The following is a 17,500-nucleotide window of genomic DNA, read 5'->3' on the forward strand; positions in this document are numbered from 1 at the left end:
TTGGTTGAACAGATAGATGGGTAGATAGGTAGGTTGGGTGGTTGAACAGATAAGTGGGTAGATAGGTGGTTGGGTGGTTGAACAGATAAGGTTGGTAAAAAGGTACGTAGGTAGCTGGGCAGACTGGTAAGAAGGTATGTTAGTTGGTTTGATCGGTAGGCAGGTGGGTGGAGGGATAGGTTGATATATTATGGAAGTGGGTTTGTTAGTTAGGTAGCTAGGTAGGTAGGTGGATAGATAGATGGATGGATGGATGGATAGATGGATGGGTGGATGGAAGGATGGATGGATGGATGGGTAGGTGAATGGATGGATGGATAGATGGATAGATGGATGGGTAGATGGATGGATGGATGGTAGGGTGGATAGATGGATGGATGGATGGTAGGATGGCTGGATGGTAGGGTGGATAGATGGATGGATGGATGGTAGGGTTGGGTATTGTCTAAAACATGCCAGTAACAATGTCCTAGCCCATGAAGTGAAATTAGACCAATAGAGTCTGTCATTCGATACCTTCTTTTCCTACTTCAGGTTAGCTTCGTCAGCAGGTCATGAGGTATGTCTGTAGGTCGGTAGGCGGATGGGTAGCTGGTTGATTGGTTGGTTGATTGATTGATTGGTTAGGAAGGAAAAAAATGACTCCGTTTCAAATGATATTGATATTTTAACTTCAAACTATCAAAAATACTTTAGCACAGGAAAAAAGGAAGGAAGGTGGTGAAGAAGGAGGTGAGGAAGGAGGGTGAGGAAGGAGGTGAAGAAGGAGGTGAGGAAGGAGGTGAAGAAGGAGGTGAGGAAGGAGGTGAAGAAGGAGGTGAGGAAGGAGGTGAAGAAGGTGAGGAAGGAGGTGAAGGAGGTGAGGAAGGAGGTGAGGAAGGAGGTGAGGAAGGAGGTGAAGGAGGTGAGGAAGGAGGGTGAGCAGACAGGTTTGCAGCCGGTTGGTGAGGTAGGTGCAGTCACAGTATAATAAGTATAGAAGTAGAAAACACTTCATTTACATTTGTGTTACTATTGAACTTAACTGTCCACGTACTTGTGGACGAGCGGCGAGGAGAGACGGAGTGTTTCCTACTGAGCTCCTTCAACACCATCAGTGTAGTGGCACTGTGTGTGTGTGTGTGCGCGCGCGTGTGTGTAGTGGTACACAAACACACACACAGCCTGTTACCTGGCGGTCACAGTTCATTGCCTGTGGATCGGGGGGGCCGCGGAGGGTTTAGGGGGAGAGGTGGAGAGTCTCTGCCCAGGAGAGGTGCACTGACCCTGGGCAGGAGATGAGCCGTGCTCCCCTGGTCCCTCTGGAGGAACCGAGTTCATCAATAACACTAACAAGACTGTGAGGAGGAGGACAAGGAGGTCTGTCCTCAGCGGACGTCCCTCCTGCAGATATGTATCCGCTTATTGTAGTTGTTATGTGTATTTATAACAAACAACTTCTCTTTCCTTCTTTTGCTTTCCATTGTCTCACATTCATTTTATCAGTTATGTTTCGAGAGAAATGTACAATTTCTTCCTCACAATGTATTGTTCTCCTTCAGCATCCTCTCCTTCTTTCCTTCAGTTCCCGCCTTCTTGCTTTCTTACATTATTTCTTTCCTACTTCATTCTCTCCATTTTTTTGCATATTTATTTTCTTGTTTGTCTTGTCAAGTTTTCCTAATTTTTACTTTATAAATTCATATTTTTCATGTCTCGTCCCTTTAAGTTTTTGTTGTTGGTCGATGAATCTTTTATCTTTAAGTCCTTCATCTCCTATAGTCTTTGTTTCCATCCTACCTGCTCTCTACCTCTTCCTCCTCTCATTTAGTACTTCCTCTCCTCCTCCTTCCTTCCTCTCCTCCTCCCCTCTTCTCCTTCTCCCCTTCCTTCCTCTCCTCCTCCTTCCTTCCTCTCCTCCTCCCCTCTCTTCTCCTTCTCCCCTTCCTTCCTCTCCTCCTCCTTCCTTCCTCTCCTCCTCCCCTCTCTTCTCCTTCTCCCCTTCCTTCCTCTCCTCCTCCCCTCTTCTCCTTCTCCCCTTCCTTCCTCTCCTCCTCCCCTCTCTTCTCCTTCTCCCCTTCCTTCCTCTCCTCCTCCTTCCTTCCTCTCCTCCTCCCCTCTCTTCTCCTTCTCTGTTGTCCTCTCTGCCCTCCAACAGTCACTTGAAATGTTCTTCATTAGCGAAGACGCGAGTCGACAAAAAACACTTTTAGCAGGGACGGAGTAACCACCACGTGAACCTGTGTGTGTGTGTGTGTGGGTGTGTCGAGGTGGGTGTGTGTGTGTGTGTGTGTGTGTGTGTGTGTGTGTGTGTGGGTGTGTCGAGGTGTGTGTCGAGGTGTGTGTGTGTGTGTGTGTGTGTGTGTGTGGGTAGGTGTGTGCGTGATAATGGTGGTCGGGTCAGTACAACTGACTGTTGCCGGCTGATGTGAGCTCACACTGTCAAGATGTTCTATACAGGTTAGGAGAATAGAACACGAACACACACACACACACACACACACACACACACACACACACACACACACACACACACACACACACACACACACACACACACACACACACACACACACACACACACACACACACACACACACAGTGGGGAGGGCAAAGCGAGGAGAAAGAGGAGGTGAACTACAAAGCATTGTCTGAAGTTTATTTGACGTACTTTGTGTTTAACGCGTCATTAAAGGTAAACTGCGCTCGTGGAACGTTATCAGACAACCAGATATCCTCTTTTTTTGCACACGTTCTTCTTTTCCTGCCGCCTACATTACCCACAATGCATCTTGCAGCAGCTAATGTTTTACCTGCAGCCACAGAGGTAACTCCTCCACATGTATTCCCTTTACTAACATGCAGTCTGGAACCGACACTGTGCTTTATCGATTGTTGTCTTTTATTTGCCGTTTCTTCTGTAAATCCCTTTTTAATCATTATTACTATTTGATTTTATTGCAGTTTATTTTATTCCCGGTGTTTTTACAATCCTTCTGCTGCTGTATTCTATTTGATTGTTTTTTGAAGATACACCTTTGACCTCAAAGCACCATCTTACCTTCCCCGTGTTGTTCAGAGCACCGTGTTTGTACCTGGAAGCAGACGGGCTGCTGGACGTCCTCCACTCTGAACTGTGTGAGGAAGCGTTCGTCCTGACTCCAGAACAGCCGGATGTCCGGGATGCCGTACAGGACCATGGCGAGTCTCTCCAGGCCGAGACCGAACGCCCAGCCCGCCTTGTTTCCAGCCCCGGCTGCAGAAAAACACAACACATACACAAACCTGTATCATCTACGGTTCAGTGTTTGAAGCAGATCCTCAGTCAGAGACCAGCTGGTGAAACATGGCGGAGCATCTAGCAGCTAAAGAGACGGACGTTTCCCTCAGGAGGTGGAGGAGACCAAGAACAGAGCAAAAAGAGAGAAACTACACATCACGGAAGTGAAGTAAGCAACAGTTTGCTCAACATACCAACTTAAAAAGGTGACGATGTGTTCATGTTCACGTCATTTTCAGTTTAAATCTACAAACATGCAACAAGAAATGGAATGACAAACATTTTGAAAGCAGAACTTTGACATAAAGGCCTCAACGGTCAAATCAAGTAGAGTTCCAAAAACAGAGCTAAGAGAGAATATTAAACCAATGAAATAACCAAACCACAGAAACGCTAGACATAAGTAAGCACAGATTAATGAACTAAAACCATTAAGTAGAAATAACAAAACTATAGCAACCAGTTAGACTGTATATCTAAAGTGAATTAAATAAGTACAAATCAAGAATAGGGTCCAAAAATCATGTAATGCAGCTTTAAATAACTAAAGCTGGAAAGAAATCATTCACATTTCGTTCAAATAAAACTGCAGACAAGTACAAAGAATTATATAGAAAAAATAAAAATGAACCATTTGTTTTAAAAACATGTTCTGTCCAATAGTCTGTCCAATAGTCTGTCCAATAATCTGTCCAATAGTCTGTCCAATAGTCTGTCCAGTAGGCTGTCCAGTAGGCTGTCCAATAGTCTGTCCAATAGTCTGTCCAATAATCTGTCCAATAGTCTGTCCAATAGTCTGTCCAATAGTCTGTCCAATAATCTGTCCAATAGTCTGTCCAATAGTCTGTCCAATAATCTGTCCAATAATCTGTCCAATAATCTGTCCAATAGTCTGTCCAATAGTCTGTCCAATAGTCTGTCCAATAGTCTGTCCAATAATATGTCCAATAGTCTGTCCAATAATCTGTCCAATAGTCTGTCCAATAATCTGTCCAATAGTCTGTCCAATAATCTGTCCAATAGTCTGTCCAGTAGGCTGTCCAATAATCTGTCCAATAGTCTGTCCAATAGTCTGTCCAATAGTCTGTCCAATAGTCTGTCCAATAATCTGTCCAATAGTCTGTCCAATAATCTGTCCAATAGTCTGTCCAATAATCTGTCCAATAGTCTGTCCAATAATCTGTCCAATAGTCTGTCCAGTAGGCTGTCCAATAATCTGTCCAATAGTCTGTCCAATAGTCTGTCCAATAGTCTGTCCCGGTCGTTACTGCAGATTTCACTCAGTCAGATAGAAACTCCTCTTTGTCACTCAACACTTCAATAAACACAACCACAACCTTCGCCTCCCGCTCACTCTGCTCTACTGTTTCACTTCCATCTTGACACGCTATCGATTACCCAAGAGGGAAATTCTCCTCCGCTGTCAGCCAGTGGGTTCCCTAAAGGCAACCAGCAGGAGCAACGCGTGTTGCTCAAGGGCACTCGTGCAAAGCTGTGGAAGCAGAGATGGTGCCCGGGAACAAGTCACCACTCTAGACCAGCACCTCTAGAACCAGTCACTCTAGAACCAGCACCTGTGGAGACTCTAGAACCAGTCACTCTAGAATCAATGACTTTAGAACCAATGACTCTAGAACCAGCGCCTCTAGAACCAGCAACTCTAGAACAACTCAGAACTCAGAACCAGTGACCAGACACTCAAGAACCAATGACTCTAGAACCAATGACTCTACAACCAATAACTCTAGAACCAGTCACTCTAGAACCAATGACTCCAGAACCAGTAACTGGTTCTGTAATGCCTGTTCTTTTACCCTCTACAGCTCAGTTATTAATCTTCTGGTATTGAGTTTTGTTGGTTGTATTTCTGTGTTTTCTATGTGTTCTGTTGTGGTTTTAAAGTGCTACACAAGTAAACTCTATTGATAGTTTTGTGTAAAACAAAGCGGGAAAGGGAACCCTCTGAAGATAACTTCATCTAACAGACAAACTGACTCCTGGTCAGTGTCTGCGGGCAACAAGGCAAAATACTACATAAACTACATAAAGAAATCCCTCAAAATGAAAATAACCTTTCAGTATAAAGGTTTGCGTCGTCTTTACTTCATGCTGTCAGTCATTCTGCTGCCGACAGAAAGAGAAGCTTTTTAAAGCAGCAGATTTCTCATTTCAGGACAAAACTCTTCCAACTGCTCCGAGGCAGGTCAAAGCAGAGGGCAAAGAACGCTCGGAGGAATAAAGGATTATGGGTAATTCTGAGGATTTCATGCGTTTACAGCCTGGGACCCAGATGAGAGGGAAGTGGTTTCTCTCTCTCTGAAGACTAATTGAGACAAACCTGTTTCCTCTCTGATGAGCCGACCCTCCAGCAACCGAGTCCCTGACCTCTGCCAGGGCCGTGAGCTGCAGTTTAAGAAACGCAGCGTGAAAAACATTTAGCCAGACTGAAACGTGGGTTTAGTTCTGAAGTCATTTTAGTCAATTCCGGAAGTGGATATCCTGTTAAATTAAAATACTCTTTCATCATCTGTAGAGTGGGTCTGAGACCAACATGTTTTATATGAGTCTGTGTTCAAACAGCATTTATTATTTAGAAATAACCAGTCCAGAGCTCAAATAACTAGTCCAGAGCTCTTCTTTACTGTCTTATTTACTGTTTTACTGTTTACTGTTTAGTTTATTATATTACTTGATTTTTATCTTTTATTTTATTTACTTGTGAGCAATGCTGCTGCAATCCTGTAATTTCCCCACTGAGGGACTAATAAAGGATTGTCTTATCTTATCTAAATAACCAGTCCAGAGCTCAAATAACCAGTCCAGAGCTCAAATAACCAGTCCAGAGCTCAAATAACCAGTCCAGAGCTCAAATAACCAGTCCAGAGCTCAAATAACCAGTGCAGAGCTCAAAATAACCAGTGCAGAGCTCAAATAAAACAGTCCAGAGCTCAAATAACCAGTCATGAGCTCAAATAACCAGTCCAGAGCTCAAATAACTAGTCCAGAGCTCAAATAACCAGTGCAGAGCTCAAATAACCAGTCCAGACCTCAAATAACCAGTCCAGAGCTCAAATAACCAGTGCAGAGCTCAAATAAAACAGTCCAGAGCTCAAATAACCAGTCCAGAGCTCAAATAACCAGTGCAGAGCTCAAATAAACAGTGCAGAGCTCAAATAAACAGTGCAGAGCTCAAATAACCAGTGCAGAGCTCAAATAACCAGTCCAGACCTCAAATAACCAGTCCAGAGCTCAAATAACCAGTGCAGAGCTCAAATAAAACAGTCCAGAGCTCAAATAACCAGTCCAGAGCTCAAATAACCAGTGCAGAGCTCAAATAACCAGTGCAGAGCTCAAATAACCAGTGCAGAGCTCAAATAAACAGTGCAGAGCTCAAATAACCAGTCCAGAGCTCAAATAACCAGTGCAGAGCTCAAATAAGCTGCTCTAAACTCGCTCGATGTGATTAATAGGAGCAGAGCTCAAGTTCTGCCGTTTCAAGAGTCTGAATAGCCATGCAAGTCTCCGTGAGGCTGTACTTTGGGATGTCTTTGGTTTCTGAGCAAATAAATAAATAAAAGCTGCAGAATTCAGTATTTACGCACACACACCCCCACACTAAAATGTTGACCTGATGGTGGCGCTGGATGAAAAGTTAGCGGATCACCAAAGTTGTTACGGTTCATCCTGAGGGGAACATGAATGTCTGAACCAAATTTCATGACAATCTATACAACAGATTTCATTCAAAAGCATGAATATCAACCTCATGGTCGCGCACAGGTGATCACTAGAGTTGGTATGATTCATCCTCTGGGGATATTGAATAACCTACAAAACCAGCTTTAGGTGGATCCAGCTGGTCGGCGTCATCACTCAGAGACGACAGGTATCAAGATGTCAGACGTTCTGGTTCAACACTTCAAGTAAACAGTTTATTAATGATCTTGTCATTTTTGACAAAATCCCAAATATTAAAATGCAGAATTTGGATTCCGGACATTGGTCTGCGAAATACTTCCAATGATGAATGATGTTAATTGCCAATATTAGAAAAAGATGATGTTATATTGTTTTATATAATATATACATTTCATACTGCATTGAATCCTGGTGTTTCTGCTTTTTACTGGATATTAAGTTTGAGAAACAAGATCCAAAGAAATGTGAACTTTAAACGCCATCAACAGATAACAGAGATCATTCAGACTTTTAAAACGTTTCATGGCCCGATAAGATTATCTCAATGAAAGATGGTGAAATACTTCAGAAGAGCTTTGTCGTGTCTCAAAGACAGCGGTAGAAGTAAAGCATGGAGTGTTGCGCTGCAGTAAACACTCAATGATGACATCGGGGTGGAAAGCCGGACGTACAGAGTGTCTGGGTTTGACCCTGAAGATCTTCGTTAACGTCCTCATCTGCTTTCAACAGTCAGCATTGGTTTATTTCAACCACGACCGCCATCTGTCTCTGACCTTAACCGAACAGTCCTCGTGTCCTACACTAAACCAAGCCTCAACCACAGAGGTAGAGATCACACACACCTGGTACTGGATCACGTCTGTCACGCTCTTTTGGGTACTTCTGGAATGGGGCTTGTTCAGACGGGAATATTGAGTTTTGCACTTTGTATGCTGCTGGTCACACTGAGGCCAGAAGAGAAGCATTGTGTATCACAGCAGAAAGAACAGGAGCCGAAGAGGGAGAGATTACATTCCTATATTATCACTTTCACACAAATCTGCAGGAAAAATGAGTTGTGTGCAGCAGCTACCGGCCACAGGCTGTTCTTCAGGCTTGCGTTCTGAGGTCAGCGGCCGGGTGGAGTGGGCGGAGAGGCTCGGGATGTAATCTGGACATTTCTCTAAATATTTGTGCGTGGGTGCATTCAAATGGTTCTCCACTAATGAACAAACACACCCCCACAATAACACACACACACAAAACAACAAAACAAGAGGCGGATGGCAAGTGGGAGGAAGAATTACCTGCTTTGATTGGAAATGATTCTGCTTATTATGATGATGTGTAACCCCCCCCCCCCTCGTAGGTGTGTGCGAGTCCACAAAGCGCTCGTGCACGCAAATACACACACATACACACACACACACACTTCCTCCTTTACATCCTGGTCTTGTTGCTCCTGGTCCAATCAGCGGATGGGGAATGTGGTTTCTATGCTAATGAGCGTTGGGTCGAGGGGTCGCAGGAGATGAGGGAACGCTGTGGAATAAATCTCCACTTCATAATAACGCAAAATCAATCAGATCTGTGACCCCCTCATCCTCCTCTTCCACGAACCCTTTCTTATCCTCTTTCCACTCCTTTACCTCCTTCCTTCCTTCCCTCGTCTCCTCTGCTACTCTTTGTCTTTTGTTCCCATTCACTAATCTCCATCGATATTCTCTCCCATCTATTCTTGCATTTTTCCTTTTCCTCTTCTCTTAATTCACTTTTCAATCATTTCCCTCGCTGCTCCTGCATCCCATCGTTTCTCCTCCTCTTCATCACAATTCCCTCAGTCTCTAATGTCTTTTCTGTCTTTTTCATCTCATCTTTCTGTCTCCTCTTTCGTCAACAGAAACATCACTAAACAACCGTTATTTCATGACCAACGCTGAAGAAAGGTAACGATGACGACATAATAAACAAACCAGCAGATAAATGATATTTAAATGCAGATTCTCCAGAAAGCCACATGCATCTGCACAATGGTAGACTGAACCGATCTAGCTGTCGCACTACAATGCAGCATGTTGCATCATCTCTACATTATCAGAGTCTTGGAAGTACGACAGGAACAGATTTTGGACTAAATTCATCAATAATCTGATGATCTATGAAGACATGCGTTACATCCTTTCTCTCTGCTGTGTTTACAGTCTTTACTTGACTTTGATCGAAAGCCAGTATAATTTGACTCTTTTCATTCATCTCATGCCACATCTAAGGAAATGAATCCTCTGACAAACTCTGAGAAACATTGTCATCTAACGTGGAATAAAGAGCTCCGATAAAGTCTCGACGACTGAGGAAAGAAATGACTTAAGTGGCAGTTTGCAGCTCTGAATGTCGCAGATTATTTTACTCACCAGATATTTAAAAACGCTGTCAAATAGTCAAATATTTAAAAGCTCATTATTTGTCTTTGAGATGTGATAAAAAAAAGAAAACAAACTAACCGACTAACTCAAGTGACTTTTCTTGTTCCTGAACTTTTTATTCCTTTTACTTTCTGAAGAGAAACCACCGATTGAGATTAACCACATTTGGTTGTAGAGGACTGGATTATGAACTGGAGGATAAAGCGCTGGTTTATGAATGTTATTTTGGGATGAAATGCAGGTCTATATGAGGTGAAAGACAGGTCGACGTATTGGATATTTAGAGGGATGTATAAACTGGAGGTTTAGAGGGAACAGTTGGTCTAGTCTACACACCAGAGCGTTGAAGGTGTAGGACTGGTCTACGCACTGGAGGTTTGGGGGTGTAGAACTGATTCATACAGGACATTTTGGGAGCAGGACCAGCTTAGAGAGGTCGGGAGTTTGGACTGAACTAAAACCTGGAGACTTGCAAGGTGTTGGACTGATCTAAAGACTGGATGTTTGAGGTGAAGGACTGGTCTACAGACTGGATGTTTGAGGTGAAGGACTGGTCTACAGACTGGATGTTTGAGGTGAAGGACTGGTCTACAGACTGGATGTTTGAGGTGAAGGACTGGTCTACAGACTGGATGTTTGAGGTGAAGGACTGGTCTACAGACTGGATGTTTGAGGTGAAGGACTGGTCTACAGACTGGACGTTTGAGGTGAAGGACTGGTCTACAGACTGGACGTTTGAGGTGAAGGACTGGTCTACAGACTGGACATTTGAGGTGAAGGACTGGTCTACAGACTGGATGTTTGAGGTGAAGGACTGGTCTACAGACTGGATGTTTGAGGTGAAGGACTGGTATACAGACTGGATGTTGGAGGTGAAGGACTGGTCTACAGACTGGATGTTGGAGGTGAAGGACTGGTCTATAGACTGGATGTTTGAGCCTGGGTTCTAGGGGATTTCCCACTTTGTGGTTTAAGGTTGAGGACTGGTCTTTAAAGGTGGCGTTTGGGGTGTAGGACAGGCCTATTAAGTCAGATTTGAGGAGTAGGAGTGGTGTATGAACTGGAGTTTTTGGGTTTCCTGCCCAGAAACCAGCCAAACCTCCAGTTACCACACGTCAAGACATCTGAGTTATAGGTGTGTACTACTTGGAGGTTTGGAAGAGTAGGACTGGTCCAATAACTTGAAATACTAGGTTTCAGGATTAGTCTGAAGATATGTGGTGTACATGTCCTCTATGAACATGAGATGTTTGGTTGTAGGTTAAGGGTGCAGGACTGGTCTTTAAACTGGAGATTTTATATTGCATGACTTGTCTATAACCTTCATGTTTGAGGCTCCAGACTCCACCACAGTCTTGGATTCGGGCTGCAGGATTTTTAGAAATCTCTGCAAGCATGTATTCAACAGGTTCAGGGTGTCAGAGCGGGGGATTCTTCGCCTTTTGCTGCATCAGATTTGAGCCTGTCAGCCCATCTGGATCAGCTCAACCACTGGGATCAACGGCGAGAGTCTGTGAGCTGGTGAACATCATCCAGAGCTGCCGGCAGATTAACTGACACCGAGGCTAATGAAGAGCTTTTCAACGCGAGAAAAATCACACTTCTGACGCATGAGACACTGACGTACAGGCGCCAAGGAGAAAGCTGGGAAAGACGCCTGACTGATGCTCAAGATTCAGTCTGAGAGAGAGAGTGTGTGTGTGTGTGGGCAGAGCATCATTGAACCGAGCCGCAGTGTGGCACAGACGTCAGCCAAAACAGATTGCACGACAAAAAACGGGGATGGATGGCCCGAGAGCAAACATCGCTCTGTGTGTGAATGTGTGTTTGAATGTCTGTGTGTGTGCGCGTGTGTGAGAGAGAGAGAGAGAGAGTGTGTGTTTGAATGTATGTGTATGAGACAATCCCTCACTTTTTTTTTACTCTCACTCAGCTCTGCAATGCCAGGCCCCCTCCCTCAGCCAATCAGGGAAGCTTGGTGGTAGCGGTGGGGGTTGTGTGTGTGCGTGTGTGTGTAGCCATCTGTCGATGACGTCATTGTGTAACGAACGCGTGACGGTAGCAGCGACGTGTCTGTGCGAGTAATGTGGCATCCGTATTCAGACTCATGTGTTCACACATGAAGTGTCGATATAAAGTAACAACGTATAATCCGTCTAATAGTTTTCTATTTGTCACACTCTGATTCTGAGCTGAAACATCAGAAGGTAATGGACCAAACTGGGTTAACATTAGAGAATATTAGACTAAACCGAAGCGAAGGCACCAGCGCATATCAGACCAAACGAGGATAAAACATCAGAGAGTATTGGAGTAAACTAAGACTGAACATCAGAGATTATTGGACTGAACGAGGACTAAAGTGCCAGAGGTTATCGAACCAAACTAGGATTAAACATCAGACAATATTGGACCAAATCAGGCTAAAACACCAGAATATAATTGGACTAAATTGGGGCTAAAACACCAGACTATTTAACGAGTGGACAGACTAAAAGGTCCAATGGATTGCTTTGTTCCTGCTGGATGTCAAAGTACCAAAGAACACCAAAAATGATTGGAATGAACCGGAGTAAAAATGCAGGTGAATACTGGACCACACTAAAATGTCAATGAACATTGGACCAAACCAATGCTACTTAACCTGAGAACATTGGATCAAACCAATGCTACTTAACCAGAGAACATTGGATCAAACCAATGCTACTTACCCAGAGAACATTGGATCAATCCAATGCTACTTACCCAGAGAACATTGGATCAAACCAATGCTACTTAACCAGTGAACATTGGATCAAACCAATGCTACTTAACCAGAGAACATTGGATCAAACCAATGCTACTTAACCAGTGAACATTGGATCAAACCAATGCTACTTAACCAGAGAACATTGGATCAAACCAATGCTACTTAACCAGAGAACATTGGATCAAACCAATGCTACTTACCCAGAGAACATTGGATCAAACCAATGCTACTTAACCAGTGAACATTGGATCAAACCAATGCTACTTAACCAGAGAACATTGGATCAAACCAATGCTACTTAACCAGTGAACATTGGATCAAACCAATGCTACTTAACCAGAGAACATTGGACCAATCCAATGCTACTTAACCAGAGAACATTGGATCAAACCAATGCTACTTAACCAGAGAATATTGGACAAAAACTTTTAAATCATTCCCCATTTGTCACATTTGATATAATAATAGATTGTAACTGCCTACATTTCAAAATAAAAGCCTCTGTGATGGTGTTGAGTTTGATCCCATCAGTCCCAGTTTCAGACAGCTGCTGAATTGGACCGGTTAGAGGAACAAGTTAATACGAAGCCCTCGGAGGCTCATCTTTTCACCTCACTACACCTCACCCTCATCCGTCACCATTTGCGATCCTAAATGGACTATTGGCAGCCTCCACCCTTCTCCCAGCACGATGATTAATATATGGAAACTCTCAGTGGCAGCAATCGAGGAGGGGAATACGGCCGCAATGCAACATGGGAGTCAAACGGGTAGAATAACAACAGGAATGGACCTCTGAACTCAGAATGACAGAGGAATACATAACACATGTTGTGCAATTAGAACAAGTATTCGATTTGGACTTCTAGATGTTTTATCAAACTAAAAATTCTTCTCAAACCAAAAAAAGTGGAAAAACATGAATCTCCAAACACCAACTTTTCAGATCATCCAATAGGTGTTTAAACGCAGAAGAAGATTCTCAAACTCTAAAGAACGTTTATCTGAAAAATTCTACATGTGGAGATAAATTATTTGTAATATCAGAATGTTGGTAATATAAAACTTTGACTTTTTACTAGACTTAAATGATTAAATACAGTTTTGAACATTTCCTGAAAAATATCAGAAACCTGATGTTTATTTCCTCACTCATATTTCATTCTGTATATCTTTCTTCTCATATTATTGCCAATTGCTTATTGTTCCTGTTGTGTATCATTGAGTCACATGTCACATGTGGTTGGTCCACTGCTTCTTCAAAGGACAAGAGTGAACCTTCAGTGTCCAACACGGACAAACAATCCTTTAAATGCTCAGAAGAAAAATGACGACGCAGAGATTTCTCTTCGTCGTCACTCTGAACCCGTGTGTGAAATCGTGAATGGTGAACTCTCTCCCCGCGGTGCGAGCGTCGCTTTGCATCGGCCTCCGGTTATGAATATAGATTATGAAAAACAATACGAGGGCTGAAAACAGTCTGCGGCGGCCGCCTGCTATCGAGCCTCTCGCTGCTGAATTAGTGATGAGCTGGACCATTAATTATGCAGAGTGATTAGTAACCAGGCAACACGCAGGTCTACCTCGCTGTTTGTGGATCAATGCAGTGGGGGTTCGAATGTGTTTGTTTCTGATTCAGCTGTGTGATTTATTTTGGGCGTCTGAGTGTTGGACAGTGAGATAATCATCAGCTCGCCTGCTTCTGTTGGCTCGACATAGAAACATGGAGTTTGTCTTATTAATTATAAAACCATAAAGAAACCAACGACCCCAACATGATGAAGATCTCTCTCACATCATCGACACGGACGATGTTTACTTCCTCCAACAGTCAGGTTTCTGACCTCATTTAGAAAAAGACAATATTCCTAATGAGCTGTTTGCATCGCTGATGGAAATTAATATTCCACAAATATTTCCTGTTTACACGCAGCCGTTCATATCCAGATTAATGTAGAACGCCCCCATGCAGCTCCAATACATAGTCCATTTAGAGTCATATCGAACTTTGACCCTCTTGCTCATATAGTCTCTGTGCAAAATACGATCAGATGCAGTCGTACATCCGTGGTAGTTTTAGAATACTGGATTCGACATACTTGAGTTGGGACGATAGACTGTAAGAAGTGGACGTAGTCGTGGTGACGTCTCTTGTTGGTTTGGTTTGGTTTTGATGTCTCGAGTTCGATGTTTTGGTCGTCGCCATCTTTGTTTTTTGGAACCAGTGAACAGGAAGTGACCATATGTGGAGTGAGGAGGAGTGACGTAGAGACGGCGTATACGTCTCTGGTAGAGGCCTGTCAATCACGTGTAGCCCCGCCCTAAAGCATCCCCTGCTTTATGGTCTGTGTGACTCTAAATGGACCATAATGTACTAAATGAACATCATGCTGTATTGAAGAAGACTTGAAACTAGAGATTGAGACATAAACTCATGTTTACAATGTTTACTGAGGTAATAAATCAAGAGAGAAGTAGAGTCATTTTCTATAGACTTCTATACAACCAGAGGAGTCGCCCCCTGGTGGACACTAGAGAGAATGCAGCTTTAACACATGAAGCTCTGACTTCACTTTAAAGAACCGGAGGTTGACGACTGATTGGGTCAAATTAAATTGCGACCAACTAGAGACGACATTCTTCTGGCAAATGCAGTTCGGAACTCGAGTTGTTCTGTAACAACTTTCGACTTTTAGCTTGAAGAGAAGTGAACGCTGCAGTGAGACGTTAGTGAAGACAGAACACGAGCGCCATAAATCATCCAGCATGTCCAAACATTGAGTGAGCCATGAACGTCTCCGTTTAGTCAGCAGCTCTCTGGGTTCTGACGGGATCATCAATTCTCAGAATGAAAGCAGGAAATAGATTAAAACATCACTTCAGTTATCGTCATATCTTTTCATTGTGAAACTGTATTACTGGAATCATGTTCGTTCTGCCCGAGTGGGCGCAAATAAAAACCACACAAACATGAGTCATGATGCCAGATACTGTAGTTCTTTGTATTTATATCCTCTTTAAACTAAACACTCAGGTGTATGACGCAGCCCCCCACAGTCACATACCTCCTACTGGGGTACACACGCACACACACACACACACACACACACACACACACACACACACACACACACACACACACACACACACACACACACACACACACACACACACACACACACACACACACACACACACACACACACACACACAAGCCAGAGATCAGGTTGTAATTACGGACGGATTACGGGGAAATGGCGGAGCTTTGGCGAGGTTAGGTGGTGGAGCTTAGCGGCCTGATCCTCTGTTTAGTGGAGGTGAAGACACTTTGTCATCCACACAGTGATAATCAACAGTCCCTGTACGCTCAGCTCAGATTATAAAAGGACAAATGAGAGAGGCAGAGAGGGTGAGACAAAGGACGGACAAGTAAAGACGGAGGACTTACATGGATTCATGTGATGAGATATGACGTCCAGTTCTTTGTTCTGTCTGACTGGATACATTTCATCACATCATCTAAAGTCACTGTGAGGAACTTCTAACTGGTCCTGAACCAGTCTCAGTGTAGTCCACGCACCCCCTTCTACATCCTGACCGGGTTCACGCACCCAGACGATTGGCCAGATTAACCACATCTGTAGACTCGTCTACTTGCAGAGAGTAAAACTCACTCTTCTTCACGCGACCGACTAATGCAGCCAGGATGTCTTCGGACAAAGCATCGATGCGGAGACAGTGTTGTTGGAGGTAAAGTTGTGCATGATTGATGATACTATAAGATTTACTCTTTTGTGCTTCCCTCATGTTTCACCCTCCTTGTGTTTTCTGCTCTAAGTAGAAAGAAACCGTCGACTGATCTTTACTCTCCGTCTTCTGTTCCCTTTAACCCTTCCTCGTCCTGTCTGCTCGCTGTTTTTCATTAAAACACGGGTCCATGCGGGCGGATAAACTGAGTCCTCTCTGGACTACAAACTGGATAATGAGACACGAGAACATCACCAGCAGACGGAGGGAAATCCCCTCAACTCCAGCACACCTCTACAAACACCACCGAGTGTGTGTGTGTTTACTTGTCTACATTCACGGCATGTCAGAGTGTGTGTAGTTGTGTGTCTCTGGCTCTAAATATCTGTCTGCCTCTCCATCTGTCTTCCTCCATCACAGTTGGGGAATGTTGGGGTAAAACCGCTTCTCCTCCTCGAACTGAAGCTAAACGCTCCACAGTGATCCTCCCGCTGGTCTCTGAAGAGCCTCGGATACAAAGTCCTGCATTCACAATCTAGCAAATGTAAACGTGCAGAAGCATTAGCATGAAAATAGACTGAAAGTACCAAAAGTGCACAGAACGCGCCGCAACAAAGCAACGTTACACGGAACATGACGCGACGCAACGCGCCGCAACAAAGCAACGTTACACGGAACATGATGCGACGCAACGCGCCAACGTTACACGGAACATGACGCGACGCAACAAAGCAACGCTACACGGAACATGACGCGACGCAACAACGCTATACGGAACATGATGCGACGCAACGCGCCGCAACAAAGCAATGTTACACGGAACATGACGCGACGCAACAAAGCAACGCTACACGGAACATGACGCGACAACGCTACACGGAACATGATGCGACGCAACGCGCCGCAACAAAGCAATGTTACACGGAACATGACGCGACGCAACAAAGCAACGCTACACGGAACATGACGCGACGCAACGCGCCGCAACAAAGCAATGTTACACGGAACATGACGCGACGCAACAAAGCAACGCTACACGGAACATGACGCGACAACGCTACACGGAACATGATGCGACGCAACGCGCCGCAACAAAGCAATGTTACACGGAACATGACGCGACGCAACAACGCTATACGGAACATGATGCGACGCAACGCGCCGCAACAAAGCAATGTTACACGGAACATGACGCGACGCAACAAAGCAACGCTACACGGAACATGACGCGACGCAACGCGCCGCAACAAAGCAATGTTACACGGAACATGACGCGACGCAACAAAGCAACGCTACACGGAACATGACGCGACGCAACGCGCCGCAACAAAGCAACGCTACACGGAACATGACGCGACAACGCTACACGGAACATGATGCGACGCAACGCGCCGCAACAAAGCAATGTTACACGGAACATGACGCGACGCAACAAAGCAACGCTACCCGGAACATGACGCGACGCAACGCGCCGCAACAAAGCAATGTTACACGGAACATGACACGACGCAACAAAGCAACGCTACACGGAACATGACGCGACAACGCTACACGGAACATGATGCGACGCAACGCGCCGCAACAAAGCAATGTTACACGGAACATGACGCGACGCAACAACGCTATACGGAACATGATGCGACG

At 44.4% G+C, this 17,500-nt stretch overlaps 1 protein-coding gene across 4 annotated transcripts in view; it reads right to left on the reverse strand.

Moving 5' to 3' along the window:
- Positions 1–17,500, reverse strand: part of fars2 (phenylalanyl-tRNA synthetase 2, mitochondrial) — a 314,225-nt gene that overhangs the window by 258,694 nt on the left and 38,031 nt on the right. For all 4 annotated transcript variants that reach the window (XR_013772921.1, XM_079292254.1, XM_079292253.1 and 1 more), the window contains one exon: positions 3,075–3,235. Coding sequence is in view for 3 of the 4 variants with exons in the window: in XM_079292254.1 (XP_079148380.1) it covers positions 3,075–3,235 (161 nt within the window). In the remaining variant the exon portion in view is untranslated. The remainder of the gene's footprint in view (positions 1–3,074; positions 3,236–17,500) is intronic.

Source organism: Melanostigma gelatinosum (assembly GCF_949748355.1).
Source record: "Melanostigma gelatinosum genome assembly, chromosome: 20".
Lineage (NCBI taxonomy): Eukaryota > Metazoa > Chordata > Actinopteri > Perciformes > Zoarcidae > Melanostigma > Melanostigma gelatinosum.